General features: G+C 42.9%; 2 protein-coding genes across 2 annotated transcripts; both read left to right on the forward strand.

Annotated features, from left to right (window-relative positions):
• The first annotated feature begins 264 nt into the window (after positions 1-264).
• Positions 265-11,520, forward strand: zgc:172145 (uncharacterized protein LOC559095 homolog). Its single transcript, XM_041198458.1, has 3 exons — positions 265-683; positions 7,358-7,504; positions 9,264-11,520. The coding sequence occupies exons 1-3, from the start codon at positions 510-512 to the stop codon at positions 9,561-9,563; spliced, it is 621 nt and encodes a 206-aa protein (XP_041054392.1). The 5' UTR covers positions 265-509; the 3' UTR covers positions 9,564-11,520.
• A 3,081-nt stretch (positions 11,521-14,601) lies between these two features.
• Positions 14,602-16,342, forward strand: myod1 (myogenic differentiation 1). Its single transcript, XM_041197638.1, has 3 exons — positions 14,602-15,111; positions 15,495-15,570; positions 16,101-16,342. The coding sequence occupies exons 1-3, from the start codon at positions 14,602-14,604 to the stop codon at positions 16,340-16,342; spliced, it is 828 nt and encodes a 275-aa protein (XP_041053572.1).
• Positions 16,343-18,647: the final 2,305 nt, after the last annotated feature.

An 18,647-nucleotide genomic window follows, 5' to 3' on the forward strand; every position in this document is an offset into this window, starting at 1 on the left:
TGTTACAGAGTTGTGACAGAGTAGTTTTAAATCAAGAAATCAAGGAAGGGTATATTTCGTTTTTCGATTGTTAAGCAAAAGTTATCAGAAGGGTGTTGTAGATGTGCGTTGTTCTATCTGTCAAGTCAGGTTTCTTTCACTTTGATTAGAGCTGTCCTGTGCAATCTCTGTGAACGTGTTCAATGGGCCAGCTACTTACGTGTTATGTTGATGACTCAATGCAGATTGAGCAACAACCTTGCCAAACGGTGGGAAATGTGTGATCAACTTTAAAGTTGCTATCCCCTCCCTCCCTGACAGGCTGCCCGTCAGTCGCAAGCTATTTCATGCCAGGCTTGTGATCCTTTCTAGCTTTAAGCCTTCTGACCCTGGCGGCCTCATCATCCGGATGAAGCTCGGTTTGAACTGGAAGAGGAAGGTGCATGTTCTTAGACTGCCAGTGACCAGCTCCGCTGCCACATTTTTCATTTAGTTGTTTTATTATTATTTCCCTCGCTCTCTCTCTCTGGATGCAAATGGCAGAGCCGAAGGGGAAGCGCCAGAAAACCTGCCTGCCCATTTGCCCCTTCCATCAGCCGGTGCCTGGGACCCAGGTGAAGCAGAACTACCCTGCGAGTGTGGAGGAGGCGGTGTGCGGGCTCATCACACTCTTCTACGAGGTCTCCTACCGCTTCCAGGCTCTGGTAAGGCGGCCTGAAAGCGCTGGGGCTGAGGTAGGGGCTGGCTCCTGAGGGAAGAGGGAAGAGGTTCCGAACGAGCCGGGTAAGGCGCAAAGCAGCGCCGGGCATGGGGTCAGCAAACTCGGCTCCCCTCATCAAAATCGAGGGGTGTTGGGAGAAGCGTCCAATTCCTCTCAGCAGACTAGGTCACTGATTACTCAGTACTGAACTGCTATTTTCATCCGTGTAAGTGGAGTCATCCCTGTGAGACTGTGGGCAATGCCTGCAGTGGGACCTGGTTAGTATATGATCTTGACACACAGTGAATTGCTCTTTGAAGAGTTCGTTAGGCTGAGAGGGAATTTGTGCGAGGGCCGGGCGGAGATATTCATCTAAAACCGGGCTGCCGGTAATAGGGAGAAATGTTAGGGTTGTAAAACACCTTGACCCAGTAAAGCAAAACACTTTTATTGCAAACCCAATTTACAAATGTGTACCTTTCAGCGAGTTAAATAATCGAAGTTATATTTTAAACAATGAACAAAGTTGTGTTGTGTACAGTATTGAGGAGGCCTTTAGAGTCAGCAGTAAAATGGCCCTTCCCAAAATACATTTTTAAGTTTCTAGGTTAAGGAAGCATTTGACCTGCAATTTTAATAGAATTGACTCCAGAGGTTGATATAAGAAGTTTGACTCTGCTTGAGTTATAACATCAATGCTAAAATAATCAGGATTTACAAAGTGCCCAAGACGGTACTTTAAGCTTCCTGCAAACTATAAATCTATTCAGTATTTTAGAGGGTGGGTCTTCCTACCTGTCATCTCAAAACATTTAAATGCAAGCAGCATTCTTCCAGTCAAGGAAATTCAAATAAAGGCCGGGTTGGCGGGGTGGGGGGGGGGGGGGGGGGGGGGGGGGGTAGCCAAACAATAAATGAAGGGCACTACTTGGCTCCAAAGTATACTGTAGTGACCAGTCTCAGACTAGCTACACTATAAACACATCTCAAGTCGCAGTGAGGTGAAGTGTCACCAACATCTTTCGTTCATTAAGTTTTGTGATTGCTTTTATTCAGAATTGGATTGTAATGAAACAAACGAGACCTTGGTGCTCAGGGTATACTTTAACCTGAACTTCAGTTATCGATGAGCTGTATGTGCTGTATGTACTACAAAGACAGGCTTTTTTTTGGGCAGTGGGTGCACTGAATTGGAAATGAATGGAGGTGGTTTGAAAAAAGGAGCAATTACATAATGTGTCTACTGGAGCATTCCAGTTAGCAGGACAGGATTGGCCAGTATTTCATTTTGAAAATATACTGCACAACAGCAACCATTGTGCATTTGGGAGGAGTAGATCTAAGGAATAGTCAAACATAAAGATCCTATCCCTGTGAGTCATAAAGCCATTTACAGCACAGAAGGAGATCATTCTGCCCATTTAGTCTATGTTAACTCTCTGTGGAACAATCCAATCAGTCCCATTCCCTGCTCTATCTCCATAGCCCTGCAAGTATTCTTTTCCCTTCAAATGCCCATCAAATTTCCTTTTGAAATTATTGATCATCTCTGCTTCCACCACCTTCATGGACAGCAACTTCCAGGACATTAACACCTGTGTTTAATGTTTTTCCTGATGAGCGTATAGGTATTAATTTTGAGGAAAAAAATCATAGTTGATTCAAAAGATAATGTTTATGACAGATACTATCCAGAGGCTGGTTGATACATATGACAATAGTTAATTGGCAGACCTAAGTTAAACTGCCTCATCAATCAGACATTCCTCAGTCATGACAGGGTTTGCTCATTTTTAATGTATAGGGTAGATGGAAACATCTAGAGTTTAACAAGTCCAGAGACCCAGGGTAATGCTTTGGGGACCAGGGTTTGAATCCTGTCATGGCAGATGGTAGAATTTGAATTCAATAAAAATCTGCAATTAAAAATTTAATGATGTGCATGAAACCATTGTTGATTGTTATAAAAACCCATCTGATTCACTAATGCCCTTTAGGGAAAAAAATCTGCTGTTCTTACGTGGTCTGGCCTGCATGTGACTCCAGATCCACAGCAATGTGGTTGATTCTTAAATGCCCTCTGAAGTAGGACAATAGGGACAGTAGGGATGGGTAATAAATGCTGGCCTAGCGAGCGACACCCACATCCCATGAATGAATTTAAAAAAGTATACAGGCAGATTTTGAGATTTACAGTATACAATGCCAGTGGTACTGAAATATGATTCCTGATTTACCCTGCCAACTTGCATCAAGGTGTAATCATTTTAAGATGCTCCTCATATATCCTAGCTGGTAAAGGCAATGGACAGTTTAGTACCAAATCATTCATAGGAGAGGACCTGAAGTTGTGATTTTTGTTTTTCTCCTTTAAGATATGTCTTATGCTTCTTTGACCAAACTTTTGGTCAACTGCCCTAATATACCCATTACTGGCTCAGTGTCATATTTTGATTCATAATGCCTTGTTAAGTGCCTTTGAATGTTTTAGTACATTAAAGGCACTATATAAATACAAGTTGTTGTTCTGTGCTGTGCATCAGTTGTAGTATTACAATTGGCATTAGCATTCGTGAGAGAAGGGGCATTTACCCAATTTCTGACCCTTATCCTGGTGCTCTAGCTGGAAAGTTCCCTGGTATTTCTAACCGCAAATGAAATGAGACTATGCTAGTTAAGTAGTGTGTGGATAGTCACCAGCTCAACAACCAAAGAATAGCCACTTGGGCAAGGAATCGGAAGGTTGCTGAGTCCATCAAGCTGCACCATAGCAAGCATTAGGACCTTCAGAATGTAAGGAAAATTTAGGGCAAGGTTAAGTCTGTTGATCAAGAATTATTAGTAGTTTTCTGCAAAAATCTTTTCTCTCTATGTCACTAAACTGGTAATCTCAATATCATTCGGTCAATAGTGACCTAAAAAGTAGCACTCTAAATTGCTGAGTCTTCTACAGGAGATGCAACAAACTGTATTCTTACCATGACTGACAGATTTCCATTGTTACAACATTAATGTAGCAGCATTTAACATTGCAGAAACTCCATCTCTTGACAATTGGGAATCAGAGCTAAGCAGGAATAGGAGGGGAATTGGACAAGTGATAGAAGATACTGTCAAAAAGGTAGGTTTTAAGGAGAATTTGAAGGAGGGAAAAGAGATGTCACAAGGTGACAAGTTGAAGGGGAGAACATGGTATTGAATGAAGATTTTCCACTGATGTTTGTGGATGGAGGGGGAAACAGATTAGGCCAGAGTCAAAGAGCAGAGGAAACAAGCAATGAGGAGGACTGAAGGGAAGAGCAAGATACAGAGGGATGTGTTGACATTGAGAAGGATACTGAAGTTAATGCATTTGAGAATGGGAGCCAATGGGGCTCAGTGAGGGCTGGGCCTGCCACCAAGATCTTCATTTGGGATAGGATTCAGGCAGTAGGATCTTGGATGAGTTGGAGTTTAAGAAGAGTAGAGGCTCTGAGCCTACTGAGGAGGTTATTAGAAAAGTTGACTAAGAAAGTAGCAAAAACAAGGATGAGGGTTTTAGCAGAAATGGGGACATGATAGGATAGGAACAGATGTCATTTCAAAGGTGGAAGCTAGCAATCTGGTTAGGCTGAATGCAAAATTTGAAACTCAGCTCAAGATTTAGCAGAACACAAAATTATACAGACCATCAATTTGAGCTTATGCAAGGATCCAGGAAGGAGGATGAGATCAGGGGCTATGACAAGTGGTCTAGATGAATGGTCATGTGAATTAAGAGGGGAGTCAAAACATCAGAACTTGATGGAAATACTAAATCTGGTGAGAATTGATGTGGAGATGGGAAAAAAAACTATAGTGTTGTGAAGTTGGAGCTAGGTTCAGATGGGCATGGTCAGGAAGGTTAAAGGGATTGAGGAAGGCCTGTGTCCCATCTTGCGCTATGGCCCAGTTTTCACCTCAGCCTTTGCTTACATACATTGTTTCCTGTGTCCTAAATGTATAGACATTAAAACCTCCATTCTTTTCTTAAAATCTTTTTACAGCATCACTTCACCTGATCTCTGAAACCTCTTCTGGTCATATATTCCTTGCATCCATCCATTCTTTGACTGACATTTTTAACAACCTTTCTTTCCTATGTGCCACCATCTCAGCCCTGCTATCCGGATTGCCCTCCCTAAACCCTCTCGTCTCTCCAGTTTTGACCATTAAAAGACCCATCCTTTCAACCAAGCTCTCAATTATTTCTTACCATTCATGATTCTGTGTTTATTGTTTTATTTTATTCTCTGTGAAGTACCTTGGGATAGTTTCTACATTGCAAAGTCTAAGCTATTCTTTCGATGAAATGTTAAACCAAGGTCTTGTCTGACTGGTCTGGTAGTTCAGGGAAATATAAACAATCCTGAGGGTACAATTCAAAGAGAACAGAGTTCTGCTGGACACCATTCATCCCTCAATCAACACCACCAGAAACAGATTACTTTGACTTTTATTTCATTGGAATTTATGAGGCCTTGTGCAAAATGGCAGTTGCACCTGCCTACATTACAACAGTTATCACTTTCAAAATAATGGTTGTGCACATTGTACATTGTTATGTAAATACAAATCTTTCCAATTCCCTGTACCTACAGATCTCCTGTGATATTTTTCTTTGTGTGTAGGAAAGAGTATATGTGATATTTAGCTTCAAAAAAGTATTTATAAAGTGATATGCCACTTTAAGCCCAATGTTCAAATTTACACACACACAAAGAAAGCATCCCAGTGGCGATATAACTGAACTAACTGCTTTCCTGGGCACCAATGACACTGTCATCAGCCTGACTATATGAAAAATATAGATGGGTCTTACCCCAAAAATATAAACCAATTCTAATCAATTTATTACTGCCCTGTCAACATCCGCCCAATCATCAGCAAAGTGATGAAAGCAGCCATGAATAATGTGATCAGATGGCATTTAATCACCAAGAACTTGCTCACTTATAGTCACCTTGCATTCTACCAGAAAACCAAACCTCATCACAGCCTTGATTCAGATGTGAACAGAAGAGCCGAATGCCAGAGGAGAAGCAAGAGTAGCTGTCCCCAACATCAAGATAGCACTCAACTGAAGATAGCACCAAGGGAAAATTGAAGTCGTTGTGCATCCAGTGGTTTGTGTCATAGGTAACACGCAAGAAAATAGTATGGTTGTTGAAAACCCATTATTGCAGCTGAGAATATTGCTGCAAGAGTTCTTCAAGGAAGTGTCCTGAGCCCAAACATCTTCAGCTACTTCATCAGTGACCTCCCCATCATAGGATCAGGAGTGGAGCTGTTCACTGATCATTCCACAGTATTGTGCTTTATTTATAATACTGAAATAGCTCACATGCTGGACCTGAACAACATCCACACTTTGGCAAATAAATGGCAGGTAACATTTGCACAACATAAATTAGTGTCAGCTCATGACCATTTCCAATATTGATGGGACCAAGAAAAGATCATTTGAGCACAAGAGGGCTCTGGCTATGATGGGGTAGGTAAGATTGCAACCTATTTCTAGACTGCTGATCCCTCTTTTCACTCCTGTCCTTTTGGGTCTGAAGAGATCAGTTTTATACGAAGGGCCATTTCCCCTTGTTCTGCGTGCTGACTGCATACTCCAAACAGACAGAGCAACATTTACAATTCTTCATTGCTCACTTCTGCACAGCTCCCTCCTGGGCCTAGTCACTTCAGGTATTCAACTTTGGCCACGGCTGCAATTTGAATTATCTTAAAAACTCTCAAACTTCCTCTCTGGGAACAATCACACAATAACTAAATGCTGCACCTTCAATCATGAACAAAATAAAAGTTACCACACTTAAGTTTAACCTTACTAAAGTACTGGACACAGTTCCGTGCATGTACATTAAGTTAGTCTTCAGGCAATACTATCATAATTTGGAATGCCGTGTAGTATAAAATACCTTACATACTCGTGAGTACAAGTTTAAATCCGCCCGAACTGAACAAGCAGCTAAAATGCACTGTAAAATTTCCGCTTTGTTGTCTTCAATTTGGAGTTAATCGTAACATTTGCGGGGGTGAAGAGAGAAACAGCAGCGACACTCGGCTCTAATATAGAGGGACTGAACTAGTACCATTCCGAGTAAATTAATAATCCATCCAGCCACATGATCTCGCGCAGTACTAATCTCTTTCTCCGGCTGTGGGGAACAAGGCACGAGAGGACAAGACCATCCACTCCTCACTTCGAAACCACATTGGCCTTTTCCCCTCACATTATGGATTCCATATGCATAACATATAAGAAACTAACAGAAAGAACAAGTCCTTTAGAATTTTGTACTTGTGATTTTGGAGCTAAGCTTTTTGTATTTCTTACATTTATATATATTTATATTTTGTACTTCCTACATTATAATATTTGCTACACTTCAAAAGTACTTCATGAGCTGTAAAGCGCTTCGAGACGTCCAATGGTCGTGCAAGTCGCCAAATAAATGAAGTCTTTTTTTTAGCGGCTGATTGGCCCTCAAATGGTTTTGTTTTCTTCATACTTTGTCCTGTCAGTGTTATAACATCACGCTATGGCTGATTATAACGGCTCCAGGGTTCCTCTCAACTGGAGTCCGGACTTGGACACTTGACGTCTGCTGACCATCACTCTGTTTGGTGTTTCCCTTTTGTTATCAGGCGGAGATCTTCGAACAAAATGACGTTGCTTTGCCTAGAGTTTCTGGCTATTTCCGGAAAGTAGCAGAAGAGGAGGAGCAGAATGCCGAAACCTTACTCGAGTACCAGAAGGAGCGAGGGGGTCACTACTGTGCCAAGGACATTAAGGTATTGGCAAGTGTTCGGCCACCGTAGAAGCGAGATAGCAGCAGATTGGATTATATGCCTGTACCATAGCAGATCATGTAGAAAAGAATACACTTGTCTAAAAGCAGCTGGATCTGATATAGATGAATCAATTGGTCAACATGGAATGTAATTTCTGATATATATTAATATCACATTATCATCTAGCTCAATGTTATGTGTATCTGGAGAATCTTCAATAGACCTGGAATGGTATGTGTCAAAAAACAATCAGTAAATCTGACGTCATTCAAAAAACCATTAGCTAAGGTCAGATTGTGGTGTCTCCTAACGTGTTACCTTCACTTGTTCTAAATCATCAGCGAGCATTATTTTTGAAATGAGTTGATTTAGACAGATGGCGTTTCCTTGAGTACAGAGATCAATGAGTTGTGTTTTATTCATACATTATCGTGTCAGTGAATTGACGGGTGAAAGATTTTTTTAAAAATGTTTCCTATTACCAGATCTGGTTGCTGGTCATTGGGGCAAATACAGAAATAGATCACACAAATAAGGCAAGAGAAAGGAGGAGAATGATGTTGCGGTTCTGAACCCCATCTTAAACTGCTGCCTTATTCGAACAGGGTACATACTGAGAGAACCCGGGGGTCCTATGGACCTGGTTTAGGTGAATTTTTTTTTAAAACCTGTACAAACAGCAAGAAATGCGATAAAAGCACGAACACTTCATCATGCAGTGCATGTTAAGGGAAGGGTTGATAGTCACTTTGCCAGGGTTATTTACTAATACAAACCAGTAGTCCAAAAGATGTCAAACTATGAGCCTAAATCACATCACCTATTTACTTCTCCCACCCCCCCGCCGCGCCCATGTGATGACGTTTGACTCCCACGTGCCCTGACAGCTCAACACTGAAGCCGCTGATGATTAATGTTACTTTTTCAAATTTATGGGGCGCTATTATGCCATCAACATCCATCGTTCGGTACCAACCTGTAACCATAGTTATTCCATCTTAATCAGATTACGGTCCAATCCAGCAGCCATTTGAATGTCTAAGCGACAGGCCTATGCATTCAGTCCTTAAGTATGAACAAGAGTGTAGCACAGCCACAGAGATGATTGGCGTTTATATAGGACATGCCATGACCTCTTGATGTCCCAAAGCCCCTGACAAGCAATGAAGTACTTTTCACGTATAATCAGTGTTGTAGTATAATGTTGAGATATCAGATCCCAGACATTTACCATAAGGTACACACATAAGCAGTGACATCCAAAAGCAACTGAAAGACTTGCGGCGCCTTTCACGCCCACCTGACATCCCAAAGCCCTATGAACTACGTTTGAAGTGTGGTCACTGTTGAAGTGGAAGGAAGACGGCAGCCAATTTGCAAACAGCAAGCTCCCACAAACAACAAGGTGATAATGATCAGATAATCTGTTTTGGCGTGTTAATTGGGAGATAAGTATTGTCAGGGACACCTGGAACATTTTCGAAAAAGTGCCGTGGGGCCATCTGAAAACCGGCATCTGCGACAGTACAGCAGTCCCTCAGTACTGCACTGGAGTGTTAAGATTGTTGTAATGTAAACATCTCCTTGGTGTACTCCCATGGGACTCTCCCAGTGGTCCGCTTCCCAAAACTCCGAGAATCACAGGAGGGTTTCTTAATTTTTCTGCGGGAGTTAGGGCGGACCCGCGGGAGAACCCCACGCACCGTAATTAATCTCCGTTACATAACCATGTTTTTTAGGTTTCAATGTTTTCTTACAGAAACCCAGGACCGAGTCGGTCCAGAACATTTGCCAAGCGCTGGATCTGACAATCCGCCAGTGGAAAACGGTGGCGAACTACTTGGAAGAACTCTGTGCACTGGGCAAAAGCTGCACGGACCCTCACACCAGCAGCTTCGTCAGGAAACGTCTACTCGTCCCCAAAATCCAACAAATCAAAGTGGCCAGCGACTTGATCACCAACGCTACCCGCCTGGGTTGTACGGATGAAGGGAACGTTAGCTTTGGGGAATACCTCATTGACCGTCTGCAGGAAGAGTTACAGAGACCACCTGTCTGAGGCGGTCATCGTTTTTATTACGTCCCTCAAACCAAAGATCACAACTTTCCTATCTGCATTGCATCCAGTTCTCTCCTTTAGAAAGATTCTCCCTTCTTCTAGGTTAATGATTTAAACGTCTCTTTTTTAAAAAAAAACATATAGTGTTGCATAAGACTTATTTTTAAAAATATGAAAATTGATCAATCACGGAGAATAAAGGTTGCTATCTGTAAGTCCTGCAATAGGACCCCAGGTAAACTGCACTTTCTGTTGGTGGAAGTGTAGGGAAGGTATATAGGGACCCGCTTATAAAGAGTATTTCGGTACAAAATCTCCAGGTTACTTTTTTGAAATTTAATTATAAAGAATAACTAGAAGTGAGAACAGGATTTTGATAAAATATGCACCCATCCCTTTTCCCCAAGTACCTCAGTTAATGTTAATATTCCCTCAATATTTCACTAGTTAACCTCATCCTGGATATGGCCCATCTCCTAACACGGGAATTGTGTTGCTATTCAATATCGAACTGACTAAAGAAATGGGGCATTCTCTGCGGTCTTTTTAAGAGGACGCCTTTTTCTCCGTGTGCAATGTGGGATAGTCCTAGTGAAGCCACTACATCATAGATCGGTCCTTATTTCGATGTTTCTGCAATGACACACAATTATAAAACCAAGACTATTATAAAATCTGTCCGATCTAGAAGCTTGTCGTCCCTACAAGTAGCACCTGAGAGGGACCAACACCCGTTAGCCTGTATGCGTGGTGTGTTCGGTGCTCCTGTATATATTCTCTGCTGCGGGCCAATCTTTCGCTGCATTTATGGCGCCTCCTCGTTTGTCAGGCAAATTTCATGTTTCTACTTCGTTCAGAAATCCAGCCATTTTATTTTTGCGACTTTTGATTAGGGTAATTTGACGCTAGATATCTATGAAATGCTATGGCAGCACCTTCTTTGGTGAATTGAGTTTCCGAACTGCACTTGTTGCTCGTTAAAGGGTGCATTGCTTTGAGCTATCGCATTGCAGTAATTATGTTGTGGCTCATAGCGGGTCCTACACTTTTTAAAAAAGACATTTTGTTAAACATACTCCGCAAGTGGCAGCTCTATATCACAATCAAGTGGGATCGCTTACTAGGAAAGGTATGACTTCACTTTACAAAGCTAAGGGATCTGGGATAATCTATTTTATGCCATAAGTGGGTTCTCGGCAAGTCCTCAATTTCTACCGACTCGGGGATGAATGTACACAATAGTTTTCAATGCATGCAGTGAGAATCTTTGAGGACATTGGGATCCTTCCGTTTCTCCTTCCTCACCCTCGCCTCCCCCCACCCCGCACCTTCAAAAATGGGAAAGAATTTTAAAATGACAGGATGGGGGGGTATTCGAACAAGGTTCCGGGGGTGGGGGGGGTGGTGGAATTGTGTGCTTTACCAGCTTCCCTGCACTACTCCTGTTCTCCACTCCCCCGCGGAGTTCTTACCTGCCTCCTCTTGGCATCCCAGAGGCACCGGCAGGAATGACAAGTGCGGGCCCCTTACACTGTCATCCATTCGACACTTCCAATATTTTAGAACAAAAATTAAGGTACGGTTTTATAACCTGTCGAGAAGTCGAAAGATTCTCGCAGTATATCTTTTTCTTAAAGCAGAGTTTTTGAAAACTATTTTCTAAATATGTTTCATACAGTTTTTTACAGAAAGATGTTTTAGCTTTCTTGCTTACACTCCATTGGGATCGGTAAACTGTATTGTGGAACTGGTTCACAATCTGCCCCTCTTCTATCTCACTGACTACAGTCAATGTTCAATGTCCATGTGCCAGTGACGGGATGAACTGTGTGGCTAGGTTGCTCTAAGGTGGTTTTAATGGGCGTTTATATTGGCGAAATTCATCTCACTGTTTTACAATAGATGATATACCCGATACCTGTTTGTGCCCAGAATCAAATAAAGAGTCTGAGAAAAACAGTGCCCGGTTCAATTTGTGTCCTAAAATCGGCAGGTGCCACATCGGAGGCCGGACCTTCACCTTGCGCAACTTTAACTCGTATTTAGTTAAGTGTTAGTTCTCATAAATATTTCATGGCTATCTACCTCAGTCTCTGTCTAATACAGTTAGTATAATTCCTCCTAAAGGCACACTACTCGCATTATTAGCGAGAAATGGATAATTGAGTTGCGATTGAGTGAATCCACGTTTGTAAGGTGCCTCCACAATGACAATTCCAGCTCGCACTCTTTACATTCCCGCCCATTCAAAGTTACTGCTGCCAGCCAGTCTGACAGATATTTCTCGAACGTGCTGCGCCGTTCCCATGAAATACTTGGAGGACGGAGGTTTGAACATGCCGTGCGAATTTTGAGTTGGGGGGGGGGGGGTAATGGTGGCCGCTTGTGACGGGAGAAAGTTACACAGAAGGGTAATCGCTCCGTTATTTCCGGAAGTCGAAACTCTTCCCTGGACTTTTCGGCAGGTATAATCAAAAGTACCGCAGCTAGCCCCTGAAAAATAAAACGTCAGGAAGACAAGTCGGAATTCGCAGAATTCCCAGTTTAATCAGTCTGAGCCCTGGCATCCTGGCATCCTGGCACACTATCCCTCTTTCAAAATCTAGCTGATATTCTCGGGCATGGTTCCATTGCCACGATAACGATAGCAGCCATTTATATATTAGTGCATTTAACTCAGAGAAACGTCCTTCACCTGGGCGCCAAGAAAACTGGTCCCCAAGCCAAAGGAGAGATTAGAACTGGCCAAACACTTAGAGGAGGAGGTGAAATCTCCAGCAGGAAGATGGAGGGTGAAGGGATTTTGGATAGGCCGATGAAAGCACCGCTATCAATGGTAGGGTGAAGGGAGAGGGCCAGAGAGACTGGGCTGAAGAAGGTGACAGAGGGTGGCGATAGCTTGAGCGCATTAAAACGAAAAGATGACAGGTTTCAAATGTGAGGATTTGAGGATCGAGCCAAGTGAATGGTATGGGCAGTAGGTTGTTGGATGATCTGAAGGGCAATCCAGGAGAGCATTTGGAGGTGATGTAGGAATGGATGGGACTTTCAATGACCATTCCCCTGCATTATTCCCTTGTCACCACTGGCAAGTACCAATCAGCTGCCGGCTCCCCGAGTCAGCTTCTGTCAGAGCTCATTATCCCACATCTGTTACCAAGCTTGGGGACTGTCCTTTGGTGGCTGCAAAATGCCACTTTCAAATAAAATCCCAAAAAACATGAAAACGATCCGTGCCAGAGCAGCCGGTTACTAAAAGCAGAATTTGATTCATTGAAAAATAATAGTAACGATCTGATTGCAACTCCTCCACTCGAAATAAGATTTACTCAAGCGGTACACACAAGCACATGGCGCCCTTGGAAACACCAGCACAGCAATAGAGTGGGGAGGGAGATGCGCACAGGCACACAACCCTATATGAACAGAGGAAACGTCGTAATTTACCAATGAAATAAATAATGTTTCATTAGGACAGCGTGTGAAAGAAAAACATTTACATTTTTAGTCAGTCATTAAAAGCTGGCCCTCAGAAAAAGGGTGATAGTAATTCGCACAAATGAGCCAGTTAATACTTTATTGGGATTCTTAACGGTGTGTACAAGCCTCGTTTATTGTGAGCGGTGTGATAGTGTGTGGGTAGATCAGTCATTGGACAGTTAACTCCATCTACCGGATTCACTCAACATCTCCAGCGTTGCTGGTCCAAACGAAAGGTTTCACTCTGCCACATAGAAAAGAGAAGCGGCCCAGCAACTTGTCAGACTACATCCATGGGACATTGATGCTTCTGCAGTGTGTGGAGGTGATGGTGAGGCAGGTAAAGAGATTTCTCCTCTTGGACTAAAGGCACAGCTGCGAGAGACAGAATTCTGTTTTTCAGGCACCTCTTTGCCCGCAACACCGGGGATGTCTCCCTATCCTCGCGTCGTCGTTAAAAAAAGGTGTAAAAAAACCACCCTGGCTTTTCACTTTTCTATATATCTGGTTACAAATTGGATGCCAGCTTTCAAAAAAGCATGACCAATTCTCCAGAGAAATGGGAATACATTTCCCTAGTCTTCACACAACGCGCATGCAAATTTCATTTTAGAATTAAAGTTTAAATACCTACATTTAATTTAATAATCCGATAACCTCGGTCTGCAGGCTAAAAAGTTTCTTTTTTTCAAATAAGACCACGATACTGGAGCTAATAAGGTGTGGCTTCCAAATGGATGGAAACAATTTGGATGAGTAGAGTCCTTTAAATAGTGAATTCACTGCAGCATCCTGGAATACAGATCGGGCTATGTAACCACAAAATAATTTACCTCTCCATCGACCATTTCACCTCGAAGAAACTGACTGCACTGGAGTCGCCCTGTTTAAATAAGTTCGTTTGAATGTGTTAAAGTTATTGTTGAAACAACAACCGAGTTCCAGTTACACTGAACTCTGTGACGCTGCTCATTTCGTTCACATCTTTGACGAAAACATTCGAAACCTTTTTTTATTTTCACGTTTCAAACCCATATTGAGCAAAACAATGCTGGCGAAGTTTAAAATAGAAACAGAAAAAGTTAGAACTTCACCTTTCAAAATATTTAGAAAAAAACAGATGCACGCAAGTGGTTAACAAAGTTGCATTTAATAAAGCCTCGCGAAAATTGCACTTGTCATCCTTCAGGAGAGAAATAGGAAAACTCTTAGTGACAGGTTTTACGTTTAATGGTCTAACACCAACCGGGCTGACTGACTCAGCCATCGGGACCGTCGGCCAATCGGGAACGGGCCAGCCCCGGACCCTGAATAAGACAGCCATCTGCCAGAGTTACCGGATTGGTTGATGGAAGAGTTTGGGCGTTGGAGGATTCTGTTCCGCAGCCCCCAGAATTTGGAATAAATAGGGCAAAACTTTCACTGGACTGAGCACAGGTACCGGACGGTACGAGCGATACAGCCAAAGGCAACAAAATCAAAACATTAACAAAGAGGACGGGAACGATCCTTTACAAGAAAGTTAATTCGGATCCCTTCTCTTCTAGATCGTCCCACCATGGAGATAACGGACACCTCTCTGTGCTCCTTCTCGTCTGCCGATGACTTCTATGATGACCCCTGCTTCTCTACTTCAGACATCCACTTTTTCGAGGATCTAGATCCCAGGTTAGTACACGTTGGGCTCCTCAAACCCGACCAGGTGCCGACCGAGGACGAGCACATCCGAGCCCCGAGTGGGCACCACCAAGCCGGCCGCTGCTTGCTTTGGGCTTGCAAGGCTTGCAAGAGGAAAACGACCAACGCCGACCGCAGGAAAGCGGCCACCATGAGAGAGAGGAGGCGCCTGAGCAAAGTGAACGAGGCGTTTGAAACACTCAAGAGGTGCACGTCTACCAACCCGAACCAGAGGCTGCCCAAAGTGGAGATTCTGAGAAATGCCATCAGGTACATCGAGAGCTTGCAGGCCCTCTTGAGAGAGCAGGACGAGAACTATTTCTCAGTCATGGATCAATACAGTGTCGACTCAGATGCCTCCAGCCCACGATCCAATTGCTCGGATGGAATGGTAAGAAATCTGTAATGGATATATGGAGAGAGGGAGATATGTACACTATCAATATTAAACCAGATAGGGTTAAGAATTAAATCAGTTGGTTGTTTTATTGCATTTGAACGATTGATTTCGTTCGATTAAAGTGTTTTGAAGATTTTATTTGCCATGATTTACACTCCTTGCATCTTAAATCCATGCGGAAGGAATGTTAACTGGCAGATTTCCAGTCTGCTTTGCCCGCGTTTAAAACCAAATGCACGAATGGTTGAGCTGCGATTTAATTCCCATCTTACATGAACCGTTTTAAATCGCCGAGCTCCCAGACATGCAGAACAAGCCACCCGAGCTCCGGGCACTGTGACTGACCCTCTCTGGCTTTCTTTTTGACTTTGCAGTTGGACTGCAGCGGCCCCACGTGCACCCGGAGACGCAGTCAGCTCGACAACACTTACTACTCGGAAACGCCAAACGGTGAGTGAATGTTTATGGGCTGGGCAAAAAAAAATAAACAAATGATACACAGCGGGATGCCACCCTGGGATAGAAGCTGCCTAAAGCATCCGTTCGGCAACTCCAGCCAAATGTTCACTGTAAACCCTTCCAGCAAACCAACGCGTATGGAGCTGTGCTTGAGAACATTACATTACTCGAGAGAGAAATAAGCAAAACGGTCTCAATTTGAGACAATTGCCAAATGGTGTGGAAGGAAACCATGAACGATTGGTTGATTTTCAGAGAAATATATCCGATATTGCATTTATATTTTCGGCCTATATGGAGCAGAGATAATTGTGCCGAGCGTCAGGCGTCTATTTTTTCATATAGTTTATGACACCCCCCCCCCCCAACTTTATTGGTTGAAAAGTTGTCAACGGTTAATTCGATTCGCTATTTACGAAATTGCTTGCATGTTTCTATAGCGCTTCAGCGTGTCGAGAAGTAATTGAATTCCGTCCAGTCCAGTGCTGTTGCCCTTTACTATCTCGCTGTAATGTGTTTAGATTCGAGAACTGGCAAAAGTTCCGTTATTTCAAGCCTGGATTGTCTCTCCAACATCGTCGAAAGGATTTGCACGGATCGGCCGACGTGTCCGGTAATGATAGCCCCAGACGGGACCATGGGGAGTCCCTCATCTCCCCGGGAAGGAGCCACTTTGAACGACCCCACAGGTATGATACCATCGCCCGACAACTGCACCCGCACTGAGATTCCGACTGACAACCCCATCTATCAGGTGTTATAAAGGCTGAGATTAACCGCCGGCCCCTGTTCTGCACATTGATGATAAGGATTGGACCCAGCTGAAGGGAAGACGGCACTAGGTTGGAGAGAATGGGTCATAGCCAAAAGGGGGCTAAGTCATCCAAGAACAGACCACTACTGACAAGCGCTGTGACCGAGAACCTCCAACCACATGTACTAAAGTCTAACCAATCACATATTTAATACTTGTCTGCATTTAGGAACAAAAACGTGTTTCTTTTTTTTCTATTTTTTTCCTTCTTGAAATGCATCCCGAGAGAAAAAAATCAAAAGTACAAACATAATGTGGACCACTTTTTTGTAAAGCTTTGTGTATACTTGTAAATAAGAGTTGCCTTTTGCCAGCCCATTGAAATATTTAATGTCGCTTGTTTATAGAAATGCTTGGTTTGATGTGCCAAACTAAATTTATATATTTATATATATTATCAGTGTGAATGCCAAGACTGTTTCGGGAAATACGAAATAAAAAAGGTATTTATAAAAAAAGTTTCCCCTTTTCTACACTAATTCTAATACTCCTTCAGTGACGTGTAACAGTGAGAAACTTAACCGTGAGCGTTTTTATTTAACTTGCATAGAAAGAAGCAGAGATGTTGTTCAGGGTGAGTCTTTCCATTCATATTCCTCGGAATAAGAGCGTTTTGAGTCCCCTTCCCCTCCCCTTCCACTTCAAGGGATCAGAACCTCTGACATAGACTGGCACGTCATTGCAGTACTGATGGGGATGCTGCATTGTCGGCGATGTTGCCTCGTTGGGTCGGGGGTGGGTGGCTAGTCGCTCAGGAGCTGACCGCTATTGACAAGCACTGACCGAGAACCTCCAACCACATGTACTAAAGCTTGTTACAAACCCTTGCCTGTTTGAAGTGGATAAAAGGGCCAATGGAATTCTCCTGGTCCCCATTTATAACCTTCAAGTCAACACAAACCAAAACACATAAATTGGCCCTTTCTCGTATTTTTCTGCAGCATCATATTTCAATAAAGCACTTCATTGGCTGTGAGACGTCCTGTGGATGTGCCCGGAGCCAAAAGTGAAAATGCTTTCTGTCCTTGCAAGTTTTATAGTGAAAAAGACAGCGGCTACTGATCGGCAGGGAAACAGAATAAACCATTGCAAGAAAAAAAAACCCGGCTTAAGTCCAATGTTCCTATGCTTAAAACCCTGAAATTAAAAAAAAAATGGTCAACATGGAATATATTACCAAGTGCTCCTCTTGTTGCTTCCAAACCGCCCTTATCTCATATACCAATCACAATCAGTCGGAAATGTAAAATGAAAGCCTTCAGTGTGAATTCTCCATCCCCACATCTAAAAAAGAACGAACTCCAGAGACCCGGCTGAGCAGCAGGAATTCATCAAGGCCAAGGCTGCTGAAATGTGCTTTTCAAAGCAGAATGGATGGAGTGGTGGAATGTGATCCTCAAAACATTGCGAAGGATCCCAAAATAATGGAGTACTGGTCACTCTAAACCACGGTCCTCCGTCCAATTTATTTCACCCCAAACAGTGTTGCAAAGGCCAAGCACGCGAACAAGCCAAGTGTCAGAGGACAAGCAACATATTATTAGGCAAATAAATGCGTGAGAGTGTGTGCGTTTTAGCCAATTTAAAATGTAGTCCGAAATTTAGAGAAAGTCCGGCGTGTTTCAGGAATATGTCAAAAGAGATAAGAATTTTTATGTAGTTTGACTTACATCTGAACATATACCAGCCCAGAACATCTCCTCAAAAACCAAACCATTTATCAAATGACGCAACAAACGGTAGCACACTGGACTCTTCAGTGTCTTCACAGGGCCGCAGAGGATAGGTAACCCGGTTTACAGTAACCTTCATTCAAATACACAAACAATCAGGAGTAACTGGTTTGATGCTAGTTTATGTAGTTCTTACAACGACTTCTTTCATTGTGTTAGAGGGGTGGACTCACGGGTATAGGTCCGAAAAGGCGCGGTCCGCTTGTGAATTTCGTGCATGTATTTTTAAAATATTTTTAAACAAAAGTAAACAAAAACAGCGGAGACTGTAGGCCTTCTGTGAATGACATTAGCGCACGCCAACAGAAATAGCCAGAGATCAAACCTCAGCACAACGAACGGTGAATCTTTATCCCAATCTTTATTCAGCGTTATTTAACTCTACTTGATCCTACAATCGTGTGTAAGGGAGTCACCTTGTGAGCATACCTCAAACACTTTGAACAAATTGCATTTCCTAATTTTGTACAAACTCCCCCATTTGGAAAATTGCCTCAGTCATTTCACGGGCGAGATGGTAC

The sequence above is a fragment of the Carcharodon carcharias genome, chromosome 10 (genome assembly GCF_017639515.1).
Source record: "Carcharodon carcharias isolate sCarCar2 chromosome 10, sCarCar2.pri, whole genome shotgun sequence".
Lineage (NCBI taxonomy): Eukaryota > Metazoa > Chordata > Chondrichthyes > Lamniformes > Lamnidae > Carcharodon > Carcharodon carcharias.

What these genes read in the sequence shown, in the direction of transcription:
- zgc:172145 (XM_041198458.1), top strand. Translation starts at nt 510, where the DNA reads ATGCAAATGGCAGAGCCGAAGGGGAAGCGCCAGAAAACCTGCCTGCCC. An exon ending in CCTACCGCTTCCAGGCTCTG is followed by an intron (nt 684 to 7,357) that starts GTAAGGCGGCCT and finishes TTTTGTTATCAG; the next exon opens with GCGGAGATCTTCGAACAAAA. An exon ending in ACTGTGCCAAGGACATTAAG is followed by an intron (nt 7,505 to 9,263) that starts GTATTGGCAAGT and finishes GTTTTCTTACAG; the next exon opens with AAACCCAGGACCGAGTCGGT.
- myod1 (XM_041197638.1), top strand. Translation starts at nt 14,602, where the DNA reads ATGGAGATAACGGACACCTCTCTGTGCTCCTTCTCGTCTGCCGATGAC. An exon ending in CCAATTGCTCGGATGGAATG is followed by an intron (nt 15,112 to 15,494) that starts GTAAGAAATCTG and finishes TTGACTTTGCAG; the next exon opens with TTGGACTGCAGCGGCCCCAC. An exon ending in CTACTCGGAAACGCCAAACG is followed by an intron (nt 15,571 to 16,100) that starts GTGAGTGAATGT and finishes TAATGTGTTTAG; the next exon opens with ATTCGAGAACTGGCAAAAGT.